Source organism: Dendrobates tinctorius, unplaced genomic scaffold (assembly GCF_039654945.1).
Source record: "Dendrobates tinctorius isolate UK_male_01 unplaced genomic scaffold, ASM3965494v1 ptg000144l, whole genome shotgun sequence".
Classification (NCBI taxonomy): Eukaryota; Metazoa; Chordata; class Amphibia; order Anura; family Dendrobatidae; genus Dendrobates; species Dendrobates tinctorius.
Window position 1 is genome coordinate 12143499 of NW_027361811.1, and position 24537 is coordinate 12168035.

Genomic DNA, 24537 nt, shown 5'->3' on the forward strand with positions numbered 1-24537 from the left:
ACACCTGTCCATCATGCCTGTCCGGTGCCTCGGCACCACCCACCATCTGTCCATCACGATGCCCCGTGCGTCGCTGCCTCCTGATTTGAATCCCAGCGCCTGTGCTATGACACAGGCGTGCGCGCTGCCCGAGAACCGACATCAGGCTATTGCGCCTGCACGTTGTGGAGGCCCCAGATCTCGCCCCGCAGTGTGTTATGATGTATTCATACTGCGGGGCTGGGGCCTCCGCAACACGCAGGCGCAATAGTTGATGTCGGTTCACTTGTCACAGCGCAGGCGCCGGGATTCAAATCAAGAGGAGGCAGCGACGCACGGGGCATCGTGATGGACAGATGGTGGGTGGTGCCAAAAGCCACTTCTCCAAACGATCCAGGAGCAATTCGGTGATGAACAATGGTTTTTCCAGCATGATGGAGACTATGTCACAAGGCAAAAGTAAAAAAAAAGTGATTCAGTGAAAAGAAAAAAAATTGGGGTTCATAGTTAGGAATCTCCTTTGTCAATCCTCAAAAAGTGAGAGGGCAAAAAAACCCCCACAGAAAATGTGATAAACTCCATGTACTAATTAGACTAGAATATGTTGCCATTAATCAAGATTTGGTCCAGAAATGGATGTTAAGCATGTCAGTGCGAATTTCAGAAGTCTTGAAAAATAAGAGTCAACAATACTACAAATGTTCTTTGCATAAACTTGATGCATTTGTAAATAAAAGTGTAAAAACTTATGAAATGCTTATAATTGTACTTCAGCAACTTTGTACTTCAGAGAACACTTTGTGAAAAACAAAATTTATGTCACTTTTGGCCAAGACTGCATATGAATAGTTAATTTGAGTTTTTGACTATTAGGCTGGTTTTACACTTACCGCATTTTTTGCGCTCCGCTATAGCGGCCCGTTTTTGCGTGACGTATCGCCGCATTTTTTGTGGTGTACCGCAATAACGGGCCGCAAAAAGTGTTTGCGGATTGCCGTGTTTTTTTCCAGTACTATAGAAATAGTATTGGAAAAAAACCCCGGCGTTTCGCAAAACTAGAAGTGACGGTGCACCGCAAAAACAAAGTTCCTTTTGTTTTTGCAGCCCCATTGATTTAAATGGGGGCCGTCGTGTCCGTACGCCATATAAAGGATCAAGCAAGCTCAGTCTTTTATTACGGCCGGAAAAACGGCCCTCACGGCCGTACGGCACACAGTGCACCATTGAATTTTTGTGGGACGATTTTGCGGCCTCATAGAAAGCTATTGGGGCCACAATTGCAGCCCGCAAAAATACGGTGTGTGTAAAACCAGCCTTACAGGTTGAACTCAATGAACTTGTTTCTTCTTTCAACCTTAAAATTGTGAAACTGAAACTATGAAACTATTTATATTTTGTAATCACTGCAAAATCAGCATAAACATGTAAGTTTTCCTGTGACAAATAGAAAATATTCACCCTGCCATTTTGGTTTTTGTACACAGCAGGAAAAGATATTTTTGCTGTTAAAATGTTTTAAATCAAAGAGGAACCTGATAGGATGGAGGGGGTCCAAGTATCGTAATTACCCTGCTCACTTTCTGAGAGGAGTACTCATGTTATGGGATGAAATTTAAAATGATAAAACCCCATTTGATGTGAATGCTATCCTAGCTTTATAAATAATTAATTATATGGATCAAAGTTTATATATTCACTCATAACAAAAATCTTCAGCAAAACGAGGAGGAGCATAGAGGACCCTGCCCACGAAGGCTTACAGTCTACAAATGATGAGTGAGGATACAGTAGGTGAGGATAGAGTTAGTCGTGTAGCAGTATGGTAGAACGAGGGTTGCTGTAGGTTGTAGACTTGTTGGAAGAGGTAGGTCTTCAAGTGCCTTTTGAAGATTTCCATGGTAGGCAAGAGTCTGATATGTTGTGGTAGAGAGTTCCAGAATAGAAGGGATGGACACAGGTTGTGGATGGCTTTGTATGCCTTGGTTAGGATTTTAAACTGGAGTCACTTGGCATTGGGGGGCCAGTGAAGGGATTGACAGAGAGAAGAGGCCGGGTGAATAGCGGGAAGACAGGTGGATTAGTCGGGCAGTGGAGTTAAGGAGAGATTGGAGGGGTGCAAGAGTGTTAGAGGTGAGGCCACAAAGCAGGAGGCTGCAGTAGTTGAGGCGGGAGATGATGAGTGCCGCACTAGTGTTTTTTCAGATTCTTGGTTGAGGAATGTGCCAATCCGCGAGACATTTCTGAGTTGTAGTCGGCAGGAATTGGAAAGGGCTTGGATGTGTGGTTTGAAAAAGAGATGAGAGTCAAGGGTTACCCAAGGCAGCGAGCTTGCAGGACTCTGGATAGTGGGCAGCCATTGACGTTAATGGATATTACATTGTCTTTATATAAATTTGCAATAAAATAGTAATGTTGATATCGCTACAGAGGGGAGGAAGAAAGTCGTGGAACATTTGTATAATATTAGATAGAGTACAGTACCAAATGTTCTTCATCACATATTATTTTGGCATTATTTCATCTTATTTCTTTTGCTGCATGTAGAACATTTGTGACTTTTTTCTCTGAGAGATGAAATGCTTTTGACAAATTGGTGCAAAGTGCAAATTATACAAAAGTGCAAGTAAAAAATCCTATAAGAGAACACAAATAACATTGCAAGATACAGCACTCTCTCTCAACTGATGAATGGTTTCTTACTTGTAATCCATTGGCCATAGAGCTTTTTTTCTTTTTACATTTCATACAAAAAAATCTAATTATAGTTAACAACACTTACAAGTAGATTTATTTTTATAGAAAAAGTCAATGATCATTATAAATATTGCGCAATAACGTACTTTTTCCTTGTTTATGTATCATCAATGACCTAAAACACTAGGGTGCTTCTTTTATGCACAATACTAGTTAGGGTATGTCCGGTTAAGTTGGCTAAGGCCTCATTCAGATGTCTGTCAATCACGTACACGTTCTCTCTATGTTTTTCATAGATAGAACACATACCCATAATATTATATGTTGCTGTTTACATGTCTTTTTTGCGGCCCCTGTGTGTGTATAAAAAAAATCAAAGATAAGTCCCACATTAAAATACTCTGACCAGTCTATGTGTCAGTGAAAAATCGCTGACAGCACACATTGTCATTCATGTGCAAACCGTGTGTCCTGTAATAATAATAATAAATAATAAATTTTATTTCTATAGCGCCAACATAGAATCATAGAATCATAGAATCGTAGAGTTGGAAGGGACCTCCTGGGCCATCTGGTCCAACCCCCTGCTCAAAGCAGGATTCGCTAAATCATCCCAGTCAGAAGTCTGTCCAGCTTCTGTTTGAAGACTTCCATTGAAGGAGAACTCACCACTTCTTGTGGCAGCTTGTTCCACTCATTGATCACTCTAACTGTCAAAAAGTTTTTTCTAATATCTAATCTGTGTCTCCTCCCATTCAGTTTCATCCCATTGCTTCTAGTCTTTCCTTGTGCAAATGAGAATAAAGTTTATCCTTCTACAATGTGACAGCCCTTGAGATATTTGTAGACAGCTATTAAGTCTCCTCTCAGTCTTCTCTTTTGCAAACTAAACATTCCCAAATCCTGCAACCTTTCCTCATAAGACAGGGTTTGCAGACCAGTCACCATTCTGGTCGCTCTTTTCTGAACTTGCTCCAGTTTGTTGATGTCTTTTTTAAAATGTGGTGCCCAAAACTGGACACAGTATTCCAGATGAGGTCTGACCAAAGAGGAGTATAGGGAAATAATGACTTCACGTGATCTAGACTGTATACTTCTGTTAATACATCCTAGAATTGCATTTGCCTTTTTTGCTGCTGCATCACACTGTTGACTCATATTCAGTCTGTGATCTATTAGTATACCCAAGTCTTTTTCACATGTGCTGTTGCTTAGCCCTATTCCTCCCATTCTGTATATGGTTTTTTCATTTTTATTGCCCAGATGTAGTACTTTGCATTTTTCCCTGTTAAAAACCATTCTGTTAGTTGCTGCCCACTTCTCCAGTTTATTTATATCTTTTTGAATCCTCTCTCTCTCTTCTCTAGTATTAGCTATCCCTCCTAGCTTTGTGTCATCAGCAAATTTAATCAGTTTACCCTCAATTCCTTCATCTAAATCATTGATAAAGATGTTGAACAATACAGGGCCCAGGACAGAGCCCTGTGGTACCCCACTTGAGACATTCTTCCAACTGGATGTGCAGCCATTTACGACCACTCTTTGGGTCCGATCACTAAGCCAGTTATGAATCCACCTAACAGTTGCTTTGTCCATTCCATACTTAGTCATTTTTTCAATAAGGATTGTATGAGATACTTTGTCAAATGCTTTGCTGAAGTCAAGATATACTATATCTACAGCATTTCCTTGATCCACCCAATCAGTGATTCCATCATAGAAGGAAATTAAGTTAGTCTGACATGACTTATTAGTTACAAACCCATGCTGACTCTGTTTAATCACTTCATTCTTATCCAGGTACTGACATACATGATGTTTAATAATTTGTTCAAAGATCTTTCCTGGTATAGAAGTCAGACTCACCGGCCTATAGTTGCCTGGGTCCACCTTCTTCCCCTTTTTGAAGATAGGAACAACATTTGCTCTTCTCCAGTCTTCTGGGACTTCTCCTGTTCTCCAAGAATTTCAAAGATTATGGAAAGGGGTTCAAAAATTTCTTCTGCTATCTCCTTCAGAAGATATTCCGCAGCACTTTACATTTCAGAGGGGATTTGTACAGACAATAGACATTACAGCATAACAATAATCACATAGATTATAACAAATACCAATGTGACGAGCGTCAGCTTACGCTGAGTCGTTTTTCTTCTTAGAGTGCACCCTCTGGGCCATGGCACCCACCCACCTAGTGCGAGCTGACCTAGTGAGAACCCACCCCCTGTACAGGGAGTGTCAGGGGCAAGACCAAGGGGGTGAGCCACCACGGCAGCTGGACCAGATGGCCGGCTCAGGGAGACACTATTGAGTGCCTGGCAACAAGACGAACAGGATATGAAACATAAGCGAGGTCACAGGGTTTCTTCAGCAAATGTGGTTACACATTTTGATCTGATACAAGGCAAAAACAGAGAATCAGGTGCAGGACACAAACGGTGAAACACGGCAAGGTGCGTGCAAGGGCACGCCAAATGTTCCAGACATAACACGTGCAGAAAACATACCAGAATCCAGGGCAGGGTACGTGTTAGGGGTCACACCAGAGTTCTTAGGAAGGGTGCGTGCTAGGACACGCTAGGGTCCAAGACAAGGTGCATGCTGGGAAACACGCCTGAGTCCAAGGCAGAGTGAGTGCAAGAAGACACGCCTGGGTCCAATGCAGGTGCGAAGGCATCGGACTCCGGACGACTGGCAAGGACTGACGGGATCCAGGCATAAGGATGTAGTCATCTGTTTCCGGACCTCTGGCAGCGGTCGGCAGGCTTCGGGAATCCGGCAGACAAACCAGGATACGAGGCAGGATGCGTGCTAGGAGACACGCCAGGGTCAGGTTCAAGGACGGAAGCCTGCGCGTGCTGTGGGCATGCCAGGGACAGGTACAAGAACGGAAGCCTGCACGTGCAGAGGGCACGCCAGGGACAGGTACAACATACAAACAAGGTGCGTGTATAGAGACACGCCAGGGCCAGATTCAAGGCAGAGTCCTGCGCGTGCAGAGAGACACGCCAGGGTCAGGGTTCGAGGCCGAGTCCTGCGCATGTAGAGAGGCATGCCAGGGTCAGGTTCAAGGCAGAGTCCTGCGTGTGCAGAGAGACACGCCAGGGTCAGGGTTTGAGGCAGAGTCCTGCACGTGCAGAGAGACACGCCAGGGTCAGGTTCAAGGCAGAGTCCTACGTGTGCAGAGGGCACGCCAGGGTCAGGGTTCGAGGCAGAGTCCTGCGCGTGCAGAGGGCACGCCAGGGTCAGGGTGCGAGAACAGGGTTAGGGCCTGTGCGTGCAAGAGGGCACGACAGGGTACATGGCAAGACCTGCGCGTACTTTTACAGAAGCACGGGGAGGTATGCCAAGGAGCAGGCGAGGGCCTGCGCATGCTTTAGAGAGCACGTAGAGCACAGTGCAGAAACAGCGTGAGGTGCAAGGAAGCACAGAGAGCACGGCTGGGGCACTGGCTAGCTGGACGGGCTGCAGGACTGACAGACGGGCAAGACTCCAGCGAACCCGGCTGAGGCATAGCAGGCGACACAGCTGTCACTGACTGACGAGCACAGCTGAGGCACAAGCAGGCGGGCACGGCTAGAACGGGCACAGCTGATGCACAAACAGGAGGCTAGGAAGGCCAGGCGCATGCAAAGGGCACACGAAGCAACAAGACAAGGCAAAGCAAGAAACAAGGCAAGGCAAGGCAGGGAGCGTAACACGGAGAGGAACATAGGCAGAAACACAGAGTCAGGTCATAGAGAGAACAGAGCTAGCAGCGGAGCGTAGGCCGAAGCCCAGAGCCGGGCCAAGGCTGAGCCTTGGGACTAGCCAGAAAACGAGACATAGAACTAGCAGCGGAGCGTAGGTCAAAGCCCAGAGGTGGACCAAGGCAGAGCCTTGGGACTAGTCAGGGAGTGTGCTAGAGAGCACCTGAGGACAGAGTCTAGCAGCGGCGCGTAGGCCGAAGCCCAGAGCCGGGCCAAGGCAGAGCCTGGGTAGAACCATAGAGCAGGTCACATGATCAGGGGTTTCCAGGAATACAGCGGATTTCAGAATCAGAGCAGGGCTAGAACATAGGAAAGGTCACATGATCAGGGGTTTCCAGGAATACAGCGGATTGCAGAACCAGAGCAGGGCTGGAACATAGGAAAAGTCACATGATCAGGGGTTGCAGGAGTACAGCGGATTGCAGAGTCAGACAGAGACGGATGGTTACCCAGCAACAGCGTGCAGCCATGAGGTAAGGCGCGCATGCACACTGCTCCAGGCAACTTGCGGCATAACAGACATGGCGGACATGACAACCAAGAGGAATGAGGGCCCTGCTCGCAAGCTTACAGTCTATGAGGAAGGAGGTAGACATGAAAGGTGGGTGGTAACAGTTGCCCTGATTGTATGGACCAGCTATAATGTTAAGTGTGTAACAGTACAGACACAGAGGGCTAATGGATGCATTAAGCATGTGCGAATATGATGCGGGGAAACTGGTTATGGTAAAACTTTTGGCTGTGCCACACAGGGATAGATTAGGTTAATGTGTTGAGACGATAGGCCAGTCTGAATAAATGCGTTTTCAGGGCACGCTTAAAATTGCGGGGATTGGGGACTAATCGTATTGACCTGGGAAGTGCATTCCAAAGAATTGGCGCAGCACATGTAAAGTCTTGGAGACGGGAGTGGGAGGTTCTGATTATTGAGGATACTAACCTCAGGTCATCAGCAGAACGGAGGGCGCGGGTAGGGTGGTATACTGAAACAAGGGAGGAGATGTAGGGTGGTGCTGAGCCATGGAGGGCTTTGTGGGTGACGGTAATAAGTTTATACTGAATTCTGGAATGGATGGGTAGCCAGTGTAATGACTGGCACAAGGTAGAGGCATCGGTGTAACGATTGGTGAGGAATATGATCCTGGCTGCAGCATTCAAGACAGATTGGAGAGGGGAGAGTTTGGTAAGAAGGAGACCAATTAGAAGAGAGTTACAATAGTCGAGACGAGAATGAATAAGAGAAGCAGTAAGAGTTTTGCAGAGTGAAAAGTAAGAAAAGTTCAGATTCTAGAAATGTTTTTGAGGTGCAGATGACAAGAGTGAGCCAGTGATCGAATGTGGGGGGCAAAGGAAAGCTCGGAGTCAAGTATGACCCCCAAGACAGTGGGCATGTTGCTGGGGAGAAATAGTGGAACCACACACAGAAATGGCAATGTCGGGTATAGGTACATTAGTAGAGGGAGGAAACACAAGGAGTTCAGTCTTTGACAGGTTCAGTTTCAGATATAGTGAGGACATGATGTTAGACACAGCGTTTAGAAAATCGCCGGTGTTTTCTAGAAAGGTTGGCGTGATGTCAGGAGAAGAAGCGTATAATTGGGTGTCGTCAGCATAGAGATGGTACAGGAAACCAAATCTACTGATTGTTTGATCGATAGAGGCAGTGTACAAGGAGAAGAGGAAGGGGCCTAGAACCAATCCTTGAGGAACCCCAACAGTAAGGGGAAGGTGAGAGGAGGAGGAACCGGCAAAAGATACAGTAAAGGAGCGGTCAGAGAGATAGGAGGAGAACCAGGAGAGAACGGTGTCCTTGAGGACAATGGAACGGAGCATAGTGAGAAGGAGCTGATGATCCACAGTGTTGAATGCTGCAGAGAGATCCAAGAGAATTAGCATGGAGTAATGACCATTTGATTTAGCTGTTAGTAGATCATTAGAGACTTTAGTGAGGGCAGTTTCAGTAGAGTCTAAAGAGCGGAAACCGGATTGGAGAGGATCGAGAAGAGAATTATCAAAGAGATAGCGGATAAGACGGGAGTGGACCAGGCGTTCCAGGAGTTTAGAGATGAAGGGAAGATTAGAGTCAGGTCTATAGTTAGCAGCCCAGTTTTGGTCGAGGGATGGTTTTTAAAGTAGTGGATGTATGATGTCTGTATGTTTTTAATATTGTAAGAGGTAGGAGAATTTTTTCAATTAAAGGGCTTGTCTACTACTTGAATAACCCATTCTCAATCAGTATGTTCCCTCCTTATAAAAAAATAAGAGCTGTACCACCTTCGGTGAGACAGCCATTCCAGGGTTGTTGGGATCGGTTCTTCCAGGTCATATTATCACTTCATTCTCCCCTCCTTCAGACGAATCAGACCAGTGAGAGGGCAGTCACAGCTCTGACTTCCTCCGAATATCTTATTTGTCGGAAGGAGGGGAGAGTGAAACAGCCGATGATTGGCTGCAGGGCTCACAATACCCACGAGAGCCCTTGGAAAGTCAATGCCAACACTTCTGGAATGGTACCCAAACCAGAAGTAAGTGTATGTGTTATCTATAATATAACAGGCTAAGCGTCACTCTGTCCGAAGCCTTTATAGACTGCGCAAGCACGACGCGCCTGCGCAGTCTGGCTCCAGACAGAATGAGACAGCCAGCGGTGAGGAGTGTGTATGGCGCCAGAGATGGCGGTACGCGTACACACTGCATACCGCTATGTCCGGCGCCATACTTACATACTTACCTGACCGGGAGGAGCGTTGCCGCGGCGCTTCCCTTCGGCCGAAGACCGGGCCAGGAGAGCGGCCGGAATCACGCATACCACGGAAGGGGGGTGAGGGGACCACACATACCACGAAAAGGGGTGAGGGGACCACGCATACCATGAAAGGAGGGTGAGGGGACCACGTATACCTTGAAAGGAGGGTGAGGGGACCATGTATACCACGAAAGGGGGGTGAGGGGACCATGCATACCACAAAAGGGGAGTGAGGGGACCACGCATACCAGGAAAAGGGGGTGAGGGGACCTCGCATACCAGGATAGGGAGGTGAGGGGACCACGCATACCACCAAAGGGGAGTGAGGGGACCACGCATACCAGGATAGGGGGGTGAGGGGACCATGCATACCAGGAAAGGGGCTTAGGGGACCATACATACCAGGATTGGGGGGGTGAGAGGATCACGCATACCACGAAAGGGGTGGTGAGGGGACCACGCATACCACGACAGAAGGGTGAGGGGACCACGCATACCACGAAAGGAGGGTGAGGGGACCATGCATACCTCAAAAGGAGGGTGAGGGGACCATGCATACCAGGAAAGGAGGGTGAGGGGACCACGCATACCAGGATAGGGGGTGAGGGGACCACGTATACCCCAAAAGGGGAGTAAGGGGACCACGCATACCAGGATAGGGGGGTGAGGGGACCACGCATACCACGAAAGGGGAGTGAGGGGACCACACATACCAGGAAAGAGGGGTGAGTGGACCACGCATACCACAAAAGGAGGGTGAGAGGACCATGCATGCCAGGAAAGGGGGGTGACGGGACCACACATACCAGGATAGGGGGGTGAGGGGACCACGCATACCAGGAAAGGGGGGTGAGGGAACCACGCATACCACGAAAGGGGAGTGAGGGGACCATGCATACCATGAAAGGGGAGTGAGGGGACCATGCATACAATGAAAGGAGGGTCAGGGGACCAAGCATACCACGAAAGGGGGGGTGAAGGGACCGTGCATACCACGAAAGGGTGGTGAGGGGACCATGCATACCACGAAAAGGGGAGCGAGGGAACCATGCATACCAGGATTGGGGGGCGTGAGGACCATGCATACCAGGATTGGAGGGTGAGGGGTAGCATGCATACCAGGATTGGGGTGTGAGGGGGCCATGCATACCAGGATAGGGGGGGTGAGGGGACCATCCATACCAGGATAGGAATGAGGGGGTACCATGCATACCAGGATAGGGATGAGGGGGCCATACATACCATTATAGGGATGAGGGGGGACCATATATACCAGAATGGGGATGAGGGGTGCCATGCATACCAGGATAGGAGGAGGGCAGCACATACCAGGATGGGAGACCATATACCAGTAAAAATGCTCACCACCCGGGCGTAGATCGGGTTCATAGCTAGTTATTTTATAAAGGAGAAACATAGTGATCGAGAACGGGTTGTCTGAGTAGCGGACAACCTCTTTAATTAATTTATTTTTTCATACAAGAAAATCACTGATGGTAAAAATGTCACCGTGACCATACACTGATGAAACTTTGATCCAGCATAGTGATGAAATTTAAACTCTTCACGACATCGATGGTACGCAGGCTTACTCCGAGCACCAGCATGATGAAAAGCATGTTTTCATGTAAATCTATGAAATACATGATTTAGACGTAACCCCCAGAGGAAGATTCCCTGTAATGAGGCAGATGGAGACACTGTGGACACCGTCTGACTAGTTATCCATCAGTGTCTGTCTTTTTAAGAGTGCAAAAAAGCGCAGTTGACCACAGTTTTGTTCACCTCTGAAAAGAAGAACACCACTGAACAGATACCAGATGGAATCCAGAGTAACTCTGCTACCTCATTATAGTGAATGGATACATCGGGGGTTTCATTTGAATCACGTCATTCAGAGATTTAGATGGCAACCCCGATATAAGTGGTCAGCGTAGAGCGCCGGATAAATGTGATCCCAAAAGTTATGTAAAATGTTCCCAATAAAAGCTTCGAAATGTAAGAGAAAAAAGACCAAGCAAAGAATGGCCTGCACACCAATTAAATCTGATAACACATAATAACCGTAGAAAAATGCTTTATTGGAAAACACAACACACGTGTTAAAAACAATTAAAAAGTACAAAGGAAGTCCATGTAACACCCCTGCCTATAATAATCACATACAGCCATAATAGGTATAGAGCCCTTTTTGTATCATTAAGAGGTCTGTCATCTGTCAATGGAAATATAGGGTGCTTCCACATTTCTGGTAGTACAAAGGCTCTAGAAAACCAAAATTGCAGCTCGCCCCTAAAAGAAATTCAGTAAATTCTGCGCTCCCAGATCCAAGTTCCCCCTCCCTTCTGAGCCCCACAGTGTACCTAAACCACAGTGAGTATCCATGTTTGGCATTTCTGTAGTGATGAGAACCCGCTTAATTTACGGGGTCCATGTCTACAGAAGCAAGAGCTAGGAAACAATGAATGTGCACTGCAACGTATGAAGACTACAAGGTACGGGCACTACAATGGGAAATTTGCAATTTTCACTTAGCAACATCCACTGCTACTTGTCTCTGGCAAACACCCATGGAATCAAAATTATCACTCCACCTGTAGATAAATTCCCAGAGGGTTGTAATTTCCAAAATTGGGTCACATGAGGGTGGATTCTGCTCTTCTAGCACTTAGGGGCTCTGTGTATGGAGTCGGCGAACTATTGTATGATAATTTGCTCTCCAAGAGTCAAACAACACTCTTTCTGTTACGAGTCATGCCATGTGGCTAAGCAGTACTGTGTGGTGCCCCTGAGGGTTCAGTCACCACAGAGGTACTGCACCTCCTCCTGAGGTGTGGTACCCCACTATCCAGGTAAGGTGGAGGCACCTGACCACACTCCAACACCTGCATCCCACACAACATAGTAGTGTAGCATATCACCTTTGGTGGCTCCCTGCTTGGAACACGAAGAGTGCTGGGAGGTGGGTGGAGCTTAGACTGCACAAGAGAGCGGGAGAATATTAGGAAAAGGTCAGTCTGTGAGAGAAGATCCCCGGAGAGGGATGGAGTGAAGGAAGTGCTGCAGCAGACTCCTGTGACCTGGAGCTGCTGGCACAGGAAAGAGCCATAGAAAGCCTGATTCTTCAGAAGGAAGATAGTATAGTACGGAACGTAAGGAGAAGAGAACTAAGGTCTAGGGTCAGAGCAGAGCCCTTCCTCAAGTTCGAAGCCCATGGCCAGGGTCCAGTCCCCGAGGTTGTATGGATACTGATGTTCCTGCAGCAGACACCGGAGGAATAGAAGTTGTCACCACTGTATTCCCACCTAAGACTTGGGGGCACAACAGCAACGTGAGTGAGCCGGGACTTGATAGCAAGGAGTCCCCGAAGCAGGCCACAGCTGTCTGCCGTACAAGTAGAGTTCTAAGTAGCATCAAGAAGAAGGAACTTGAGTTTAATACGCAACTTCAAGTACTTCAGATTAGGCGCTAGTGTGGAGACGTTCAGAGAAGGCACATGTTGGAGGAGTGCTGGAAAGGTGTACTTTACCTTGCCTGGGAGTTGGCTGAGCCCCTGACCTGGAGGACACGGCACCGAAGTGGGCACCTGTATGCGCAACAGACTGTGAGTAAAGCCTTGGAACTACATGCCCTTGTGTCCTCCACTTATTCGCGCGCCTTACACCCTGCTCTGATACATCTGCTTCTTTACACCATCTCTCCACTAGCCAACCTCATCTACACTGCCCTGGGACTACAGCTCCACCTGTGTGGAGCTTCAACATCATTGCTGCACCATACCATCTGTCCCAGAGAAGCAACCCTGCAGCGCTGGTCAAACTAACCAGAAACCACAGGTGGCATCACGAATCATCTCAACAACTTTATCCCCATTACTCTACCCCTTTTACATTGACCGCCTGAGGCCACGGACCGGGTAACCACCACTGTGACATCTCCCATTGTAATCAACGGGCCCGGCACCGAGTACCCCACGGCCTCTGGGGGCGAGTCAACTGTACAGGCACATATGGAGTATTGCAATGTTCAGCAGAAACTGTGTGACAAATTTTGGTGCCATTTTTACTCATTTTCCTGTGTGAAAATGTAAAATCAGGGGCTGAAACATTTTAGTGGTAATAATGTAATTATTTTTTCTTCACCACCCAATGGTATAAAATTCTGTGACACACATGTGGTGTCAATATGATCACTGAACCCCTAGATGAGTTAATTGAGAGATGTATTTTATAAAATGAGGTACTTATGGAGGGGGTTCTGCTGTTCTGGCACCTCACACCATTTCAGAAATATAGTAGGTTTACAAAATGGGTTTATTTATGAGGGGTTTTTTTTTGCTGTAAAGAGCTTGTCAACTATGACATGGCGTCCGCAACTTATTCCAGACAAAACTGTGCTCCAGGGTTCAATTGGCTCTCTTTCCCTTTCAAGCCCTGCCTTGTGGCCAAATAGTAGTTTTCCACCACATTTGGCATATCGGCATAATCTGGAGAAATTGCACAACAAATTATACTGTTTATTTTCTCCTGTTACCATTATAAAAATTCGGGGCCAAATGAATATTTTTTTGTCTGAAAACTTACAATGTTCATTTTTTTTTCCCACATTGGTTTAATTCCTGTGAAGGGATAATAAACTTCTTGAATGTGTTTTTGAACACTTTGAGAGGTGCTGTTTTCAAAATGTTACCACCAGAGGCGTAGCACTAGCTAGGGTTTTGGTTCAGGGGGGGCGAAACTTCTGAGTGGGACCCTAACCAGAGAACCTCAGCAGATGACCGCGCTGTTGCCAAAAATAATCTATGTATAAAAAAATCTTGATAGTACGTCCCCGCTGTGTGCCGGTCTGACTGCAGCGCAGCTCCTGACAGAGTCGCCGCCGAAATCAGCGTGGGAGCGAGGAGGATAGGTATTTTTTATTTATTTATTTATATAGTGAGTCCTGATTGCATGATTATGATACCCCATATGGGGGGGCGACAGCATGATACCTGTATGAGGGGGCAGCATCAAATGCCCCGTATGAGGAGGGGGCAGCATGATACCCCATATAAGGGTGGCAGCATGACACCCCATATAAGGGAGGGCAGCATGATACCCTATGAGGGGGGCTGCATTAAATTCTAAAGGGGCTACATTATATTCTTTAAAGAAAGAACAGAGAGAGAGAGAAAGAACAGAGAGGAAAGAAAAAACAGAGAGAAAGAAAGAGGGGAAAGAAAGAGAACAGAGAGAGAAAGAACAGAGAGAGAGAAAGGAAGAAGAGAGAGAGAAAGAAAGAACAGAGAGAAAGAAAGATTAGAGAGAAAGAAAGATTAGAGAGAGAAAGAAAGAGGGGAAAAAAAGAACAGAGCACAAAAAAAAGAACAGAGAGAGAGAAAAAGGAAGAGGGGAACAAAGAAAGAACAGAGAAAGAAAGAGAGAGAGAGAAAGAACAGAGAGAGAGAGAAAGAAAGAATAGAGAGAGAAAGGAAGAGGGAAAGAAATAAAGAACAGAGAAAGAAAGAACAGAGAGAGTAAGAAAAGAAAGATTAGAGAGAAAAAGAAAGAACAGAGAGAAAGAAAGAAAGAACAGAGAAACAGAGAGAGAAAGAAAGATTCTATAAAGATACTATAGCAGCCCGGCTCCCTTTGTAGTGCCCACCTGAGCCTCCCGATGCAGGACATATCATGATCTGCTCACATGGCCAACATCCCCATGTCCAAGGCGATCCCGCTGTCCGCACTGTCGGAGGAGGACACGGTCATGGATCTGAAGCATTCCCTGAAGTGCCTCCATGGTTCTGTTACAATCTCCTCCCGAAATTACCTCATTTCTGTTCAGCTCCTAGCACATCACTTCCGGTGGAACGTCACATGCGAATTTTAAAGTGCTCCTCAGGGCTCTGCCATGTACTCCTGTGTCTGCGGGAAAAGTAAGCTCCCAGCCGGGGCAGACTCTCTCTCAAAATCGAGACTGTCCCGCTGGATCTGGGACGGTTGGGAGGTATGAATGCTCCCCACCATACACCTTGTACACGCATGGCTCCGCACACCTCATACACACACGGTTCCGCTTTCTATGCCTCATACACACACGGCTCTGCTCCGTACACTTCGCACACACACGGCTACAATCAGTACACACATGGCTTCACTCCATAAACCTTGTACACATGTCGCTCTGCTCCGTACACCTTGTACACATGTGGCCACGCTCTGTACACCTTGTACACACATGGGTCCACTCCGTAAACCTTGTACACATGTGGCTTTGCTCCATACACCTCGTACACACGCAGTTCCACTCTGTACACCTCGTACACATGCAGCTCCGCTACATACACACGACCATTCTCCTTGCTCTGCTGCAGATAGTTACAATAGCGTAGCCCAGGTGGGCCCCCTCAGAGCGCGGGCCACCGCCCCCTCTGCCCCCCCCAGTAGCTACGCTACTGGTTGCCACTTTTGAGCATTTTCTCTCACATAGGCCCCTCAAAGTCACTTCAAACTTTATGTAGTCCCTAAAAAAAGTTTTTAAAAAAAATTTTATTGGAAAATTAGAAATTGCTGATATTTGCAGATGATCCAAAACTATGTAAAGCAGTCAATACAAGAGAAGATAGTATTCTGCTACAGATGGATCTGGATAAGTTGGAAACTTGGGACGAAAGGTGGCAGATGCGGTTTAACAATGATAAATGTAAGGTTATACACATGGGGAGAAGAAATCGATATCACCATTACACACTGAACGGGAAACCACTGGGTAAATCTGACATGGAGAAGGACTTGGGGATCCTAGTTAATGATAAACATACATGGAGCAACCAGTGCCAGGCACCGGCTGCCAAGGCAAACAGGATCATGGGGTGCATTAAAAGAGGTCTGGATACACCTGATGAGAGCATTATACTGCCTCTGTACAAATCCCTGGTTAGACCGCACATGGAGTATTGTGTACAGTTTTGGGCACAGGTGCTCAGGAAGGCTATAACAGAACTAGAGCGAGTACAAAGGAGGGCACCAAAATTAATAAATCGGATGGGGGAACTACAATACCCAGAGAGATTAGCAAAATTAGGATTATTTAGTCTAGATAAAAGGCGACGGAGGGGCGATCTAATAACCATGTATATGTATATAAGTGGACAATGCAAATATCTCTCTGAGGATCCGTTTATACCAAGGAAGGTGGCGGTGGCATTCTCTGCATCTGGAGGAGAGAAGGTTTTTCCACCAACATAGAAGAGGATTCTTTATTGTTAGGGCAATTAGAATCTGGAATTCCTTGCCTGAGGAGGTGGTGATGGGGAACTCAGTTGAGGGGTTCAGGAGAGGCCTGGATGTCTTCCTGGAGCGTAACAATATTGTATCTTACAGTAATTAGGTTATTTAGAAGGACGTAGATCTGGGGATTTATTCTGATGGAATATAGGCTGAACTGGATGGACAAATGTCTTTTTTCGGCCTTGATAACTTTGTTACTATGTTTAACCCTTCTAACTACCTAACAAAATAAAATCTTTAAAAAATTATGCAGATGTAAAGTAGACATATGGGAAATGTTCTTTATAAATTATTTTCTACAGCATGACTAACTGGTTTAAAGATATAAAAATTGAAAGTTTGATCAATTTTCAAATTTTTCTCCAAAATTACGATATTTTCACAATTAAACACAAAAAAATTGACACAAGTTTACCAGTAACAAAGTACAACATGTCATGAAAAAGCTTTCTCAGGATCACTGTGATATGCTGAAGCTTTCCAGAGTTATTACCACATAAAGTGCCAGTGGTCAGAATAAGAAAATTTGGCATGGTCAGAAAAGTGAAAACAAGCTTTGTGGTTAAGAGGTTAAACATTGCATAAATATTCCACATCTGTAGAAAAAGATATGAACCACACATCGAAAAACTAATACATTGATCCATTGCAGCTAAGCAAAAATTTACAAAACTGATCATGAGGTTTTTAGTTTAACATTCTCATCAGACTGTATCAAGCCCATTACCAAGTCACAGCGAACCTCTCGGCACCCAAACTTTACTTGGATCAGCATTCTTCTCATTTGGCATAGGCATTTTTAATTAGAAGACTATAACAGGGGTTCCACCTATCTTTGCTCTCAGTTCACAGCCTGAGAACATGTTGGTACTTTGTGGTGGCCATTGTTGCTGTGGGGCTATGCTTGTGTAGTGGTGTGGCCTGTAGTCATGTGGACTCAACCTTGCAGCTTTGGGCTGCGGAGAACAGGTAATAAATATCTAATATATATATTTCATAGGCACATCTTCTTGATCACAACAGGTTACACTGCCTGTGCTGCCCATAGTAAGCATTCACTAAGCATCTTTCATTTCATTAGAGCTGTTTAAAAGATGAAAGCTGAGCTGTGATTGGTTGCTATGAGCCACAGTTTTCCTAGTAGACAGTTGTGGTAACTGAGGCCTATTATTCTTATCATTCCTTTGGTGTTATCGTCTTTCTGTAAAGCTGGAAATAACACAATTTATTACCGTGCCGACACAGACCACCCTCTGACACAGACTGCAGGGGGAGCCCAGAATCAGGAACTTCTCTTTGTCTGGCAAGAAGCATCTCATTAACTTAAAAATTCAAACACAGATTAAAAAAAAAACACAAGGTGGATTTCTCCAACCCAGGTATCATTCTAAATGGTGTAACAGTGCCAACCTGACAATACCTGGTTCACTTTAAACTTATTTATATGGATACAACTAATGCCACTCTAAATTAGTCCTTCTTTACAATTTCTAATTAAATGGTATTACACTCAGGGGGTGGAGCCACCGCACTGAAATGCTCTGTGCTGCGGGGATACAGTGCCTCCACCATGTACAGATGGGAGAGAACCTGGAGATGACATACAGGTATATACTATGTACAGGGGGAGATGACATACAGGTATACACTATATACAGGAGGAGATGACATACAGGTGTATACTATATACAGGAGGAGATGACACACAGGTATACACTATATACAGAAGGAGATGATATACAGGTATACACTATATACAGAGGAGATGACATACAGGTATATACAGGAGGTGATGACATACAGGTATATACTATATACAGGGGGAGATGAGACACAGGTATATACTATATACAGGAGGAGATGACATACAGGTATATACTATATACAAGAAGAGATAACACACAGGTATACACTATATACAGATGAGATGACATACAAGTATATACTATATACAGAGGAGATGACATACAGGTATATACTATATACAGGAGGAGATGACATACAGGTATATACTATATACAGGTGGAGATGACATACAGCAACAATTTATGTGCAATATACGGTAATCATCATAATTTGTTATAACTAACCACAGTTAGTTACTATGCCCAGATAACGCCGGGCTCTTCAGCTAGTCATTAATAAAGAGCACAGCCTGGGAATAAAGGTTTAACTTTTGTGACACGGTATAGGAATAAAAGCATAAGCTGTTGTAACATCTACATGGTAACATATGACATAACTAAAGAAACAATAATTTGTGACCACCAAAAAAACATAACCTATACAGTGAAATACAGTAATGAACTTAGAACACAGTCCAGGAATAAAGACAATCACTATTATAATACTCCAATGTAACAGTGTTCATAAAAGAACACATACTGTTGACCCCAATTCAGCAGTTTGAGCCAGAATTCTGTTTGGTCTCAAACCACAGTGACATTTTAGGTAACTCATAGTTGCTCAAAAGTTGAGGATCTTCTAATGGTTTTATGTCAGTCTAAGCCAGCTCTGCCATTTCTTTGAAAAGTGGGCATAGCTTCAACGGAATGGTCATGGCCGTGTTCAGCTGACAGACTGGCTTGATTTACAACAGAAATGGTGGTAGTGCATGGCAGCTGTAAGATTACAAAAAAAATCTAATTTCTTAATATTTGTTATTTGAGAGACAGAAACGTGCCTTTACCAAGAAATGATTGTCTCCAAAGCCACCTCAAATGTGTTTTTTAACTACTATACTTTTACTCAACTGACATATTTCCATTCAGGTATCTTGATTTAAGTGGATGTAAGAAAGTTTCAGATATTGGGATTCAAGCATTAGCAAGAAGCTGTCAACAACTCCGATATTTGGATCTCAGCTCAACCAGCACGGGAAAACGAGGGTGAGTTTATTATACCTGGTTATAATTTGCACAGGAGTACTACCTGTGCATGCTGTGGATAAAGGGATCCATAGAGTGCAATGGGCCCCATATAATTCTACACATAGTATAATGGGCCCCATATAATACAATATAATGGTCCCATATAATTCTCCATACATTATAATGGCCCCATAAAATTTTCCATACAGCATTATGGGCCCCATATAATGTTCCATAGAGTGTAATGGGCCCCATATAATTCTATATACAGTATAATGGGCCCCATATATTTCTCCATACAGAATAACAGCCCCATATGGTGCTCCATACAGTATAATGGGCCCCATTTAATGCTCAATACAGTATAATGGGCCCCATATAATGCTCCACACAGTATAAAGGGCCCCATTTAATGCTGCATACAATATAATGTGCTACATATATTGCTCCATACAGCATAATGTGCCCCACATAGTGCTCCAGACAGTATAATGGACCCCATATGATGCTCCATACAGTATAATGGTTAGTACACACAGTGCGGATTGAGCTGCAAATTTTTCCGTGCAGATTTGCAGGTAAAACCGCAGGTAAAGTGACCTGCGGTTTACCTGCGTATTTGCCAGCGGCTTTCCCTTGCGGTTTGACACCTGGACAATGGAACACGTGTCAAACCGCTGCGGAATCCGCAGAAAGAATTGACATGCTGCAGATTTAAAACCGCAGCAAATCCACGCGGAAAAATCCGCAGCATGTGCACTGCGGATCTGCAGCGGATCCGCAGAGGCAAATCCGCTGTGGATCCGCAGCAAAATCCTCATTGTGTGCGCATGCCCTAATAGGTCCTATATATTGCTCCATATAGTATATAATGAGCTTCAAATAATGCACCATACAGAATACATAATGGGCCCATATAATGCTCCATACAGTATAATGCAACCCATATAATTTTACATACAATGTAATGGGAAGAGATTTTTTTTATTTATTACACTAGACATATAAACCATTTTTTAATTATCAATCATTAATTGGGTTTGGAAGCTGTAGCCTATTACCTGACATCTGATGGTAATGTCAAATACAAATAGACAACTCTTGTTAAATGGTTTAGAATTCATACGCAAGCACAATTTATTTTCCTTTCAAGAAAAACTGTATTTGCAACAACATGTTACAGTGATGGGGACTCAGGACACCCCTAGTTATGCAAATCTCTTTACGGGGCGATGTGAGTCCCTATCACCTATTGCATCCGAGGATATAATAGTCAAATTGTACATAATAATAATAATAATAATAATAATAATAATAATAATAAACAATAACGTAATTGATAACATATAATATATTATAGTAGTAATATCGATGACCTTTTAATATTTTGGCTTGGCACCCCTTCAGAGGCCTCCCACTTTGTTGAGATATTGAACAAAAATTAATGCTGAATACGTTTTACTGCAAATATCTATGTGGATAAAATTGTTTTGGATTTAGAGTTATCACATAAAAATAAGGTAATTATGACCAAACTTCAAATCTGTAGATGTTAATGGATATCTGGATTTTTATAGTGCACATTTCCCTAACTGAAAAATAAATATCCCTCTGAGTCAATTTTGTCAGAATTACATGAGCTAATCAAAAATATAATTTAAAAGTTTTTTTGAGAAGAGATGTCCAATTAAAAATACTAGAAATAGCAGTCTAACTAAAAAAAATGTATTTCTAATCCCTCTAAAAATATCAAAATTAGAGATCAATAGCACCAATGTGGATCAGATGAATAACCGATGGAAACTCAATTTCATTACTTCTTACAATAAAGGAAATCAAACCATTTGAAAAATACTTAAAAGCAAAAGAGTAACAATGTTTTGAACTTATGACTTTCAGGCTATATATCTCACCATCCACTACTGCTTTGAATGTGAGACTACCATCATGTTATAGACAATCCTATATAAATTTGATTTGCTACTATTTTGCATATGATTAGTTATGCCGATTCTTGTCATGTCATTGCATTGTTACTGTTTTGCTCCTAAAAATCTACATTTTAATTTTTATTATTTTGTTAGCATTTTGAAAATCCATATTTGGCTTTCGACACTGCCTTAATCTTTCTGGGCATGCTCTTGATCTGATTCAAGCATGTCTCAAATGAAATGTGATCCCAGGTCTCTTCTACACGTTCCCAAAGTTGATGCATACTGGTTGACTCACTTCTTGGGTATTGCAAGGCAGCGGTAGCACCGTACGCAGTGAAGAGGCAGTGACCCACAAAGTTCAGACACAAGAGTCCCTTTAATGTGTTTCCTCACAGCATTAAAGTCCAATTCACACAAGTGAATATAACTTCAGTGCATATTATCAGTGTTCATTTCACACCAGTTCATAGCACTCAATAGTACACAGCATCCTTTAGATTGCAGTCACTACACACGCTAGTCCTCCTCTGACTACTTCCCGTGGGTGTCCTGCACCTCTTGTATCACAGTCTCTACTCACATTCGTACACAGTCCAGGATATCCTCCGGATCGCAGTCAGGCACCATATCCACCTGTTTTGCAATTGTTACACGCCAGTCCTCTTTCGGGCACTACTCCGGTTCACCTCTGGGCACAGGACTGTCCACATCCGAGACCAGTTACCGTCGACGACTTGCATCACTGTGTGCGCTGTCGGTGCCAGGCCTTTTGGCTCCACTCTATCCTGTGCTCTGCACACCAACTGCTCTTCACTGTAACAAGCACCAACTCACTCTGGCCCTGACACACCTGAGACTCACTCAGAACTCCTCAGATCTCCCTAACCCTTTCCTGCAGGGTTTTTATCACAGATACCTGTGGCTTTCAGCCACATGGAAAACCTGGGTCTAGAATGGAACAGACTGCAACAAACTACTATCATACTGCAACCTGTTTCATACACAACGTCCAGAGCAGGTTTTCCCTACCTCTGTCTTGGACACTAACATGTCCAAGACTAACACTTACCTTTATTATCAGTCTGCATTGCAGTCACAGCTACGCCTGTGACTGCTATGCACACCTATGGCACCTATGACCTTCATACGCCTCCATGCACATCTTGGGGAGAACATACAGTGACCCCTACCTGTGACATCGCTTACTGCTTCCTCATTGCAATCCCAGCTATGCCTGTGACCGCAATGCATCCTCATAGCCTCAATATGCCTCTGTGCGTATTCTAGGGAGAACACACAGCGCCTCCTAGCTGTAACAGAAGTCACTGTCTCACAGTATGTATAGAGATTTTTCTTCAATTCTACCGACAAGTTTTCTATTTGATTGAGATCTGTGGACGGGGGGGGGGGGGGCAATTCAGCATGTTTGCTTCATTGAACCATTTCTTCACCAATCTTGATGTATGCTTTGGGTCATTGTCCTGCTACAACACTATGTCGTCCTTTTCATATCCATAGTACTCGAGAGTATGAAGTAACTCGTCTTGTAGGATACAGCTCAGAGTTGAGACTACCATCTATCTTGGTGAAGTATCCATCCCCTTTGGCTGTGAAACAACCCCATATCAGGCTTCCTCCACCGAGCTTGAAAGTTCCTTCAATTTCTTGATCCATTAGCCCCTTTTTCCCTTGTTTCTTCCAGAACCATTTGCATCCATCAGAGGCTACTCAATTGACTTTTGTCTCATTGCTCCAAATTAGACTTTTCCAATATTCTACTGTACACTTTTCATACTTTTTTCCAAACTTGAGCTGACGCTTCTTCAGGCGTTACTGAAGTTAGGGTTTCTTCACCTTTTTTCAGGCCACCATTCCAAACTTGACTTGTGTAACGTGTGTCACATAGTGCTTGCATGGACGTCTGTGATCTCACCATTATGAAGTATACGAGCCACCTCCACTGTCGTGTTTATCGCAAAAGAGTACATGCTAAACGAAACAATTCATATACACAGTATCAGCTGAGGACTAATGATAGATGTAGTGATAAGATAGTGATATATTTGTTTGAACAATAAATGGCAGACCATTCGGATAGAGTAAAGAAAACCAAAATGAAAACACCGAATATAGGACCAAAAAAAGTCATTTTGAAAACGTACTAGTGAGGATAAAATGCGTTTATATAACTGACATGGTAAATGGTGGCAGTACTGAAGAGAAGTGCCAGCACTTGCATACATCAAATACAAAACATGATAAAAGATAATAAATAGGTCAGGGATCACAGGTAAAGACAATGCGTACTTTATATTAGGTGTAGATAATAGTACCGAAAGAATTCTGCCAATGTGGAATATATAATGCTATGAGCAAAGAATCCAGCACAGTTGAGGTAAACAAATAATAGGGTTAATACTAACATCAATATAGACACCAGTTGTTAGAGTACTTGTAAAGTGCTGGGAGGATATCAAATTGTATAGGAGGCAGGGTATTGGTAGTGAGATTATAAAAAAATGTAGAAAGTATCAACAAGAGAGACTTAAGTGGTGTGAATAGTATACATAACCCACATATAAGCCATGAGTCGCAATTATTTTGGCTAAAGGTTGTGCAACCAAGTATTAGGCTGAGGGTGCCAATACTTTTGTCTGGCCCATTTTTGGAGTTTTGTGTGAAATGATCAATGTTTTGCTTCATTCTCTTTTGTGTTTTTTTCATTTAAGACAAATTAAACGAAGATAATAATACCAAAGAATTTGTGTTTGCAATCATTTTCAAGAAGAAACTGAGTATTATCTGACAAAATTGCAGGGGTGTCAATACTTTTGGCCACAACTGTATTAGAGGCAATGTTTGCCACGCAGTCATGCACATGACAGCGTGACAAACACTGGATGTTTGGGCTCTCCATTCAAGTGAATGGGGTCTGGTGGGTTCAGGTTTGGGTACTGTTCTGGTACCTGAACCTAAACTTTTTTTAACTGTTCGGCTGAACCCGCTGGAGCTGAACATCCAGGGGTCCACCCATCTCTAGTGATAAGCATTGAAAAAAAGTGTTGTTCATTTAATGTCATCTTAATAATGCGTGGGACTGGACAGGTCTCGCTAATGAAGAGATCGACAACCTGTGGCACAAGAGAATTAAAATCACAATTATTTTATAATCATTTTGGCTATCTCATACAGAACTTTGACTTGCAACAATTTAGCATATGATTAGTTATGCAGATTCTTGTCATGTCACTGAATAACCCATAAGTTCAAGCAGTGAAAAAGGTTCGCCACTTGAACCGA

At 44.1% G+C, this 24537-nt stretch overlaps 1 protein-coding gene across 1 annotated transcript in view; it reads left to right on the forward strand.

Moving 5' to 3' along the window:
* LOC141049510 (uncharacterized) overlaps window positions 1-24537 on the forward strand; it is a 177015-nt gene that overhangs the window by 138367 nt on the left and 14111 nt on the right. Inside the window, exon 13 of the mRNA XM_073546033.1 lies at window positions 19205-19321. Within this exon, the coding sequence (XP_073402134.1) occupies window positions 19205-19321 (117 nt within the window). The remainder of the gene's footprint in view (window positions 1-19204; window positions 19322-24537) is intronic.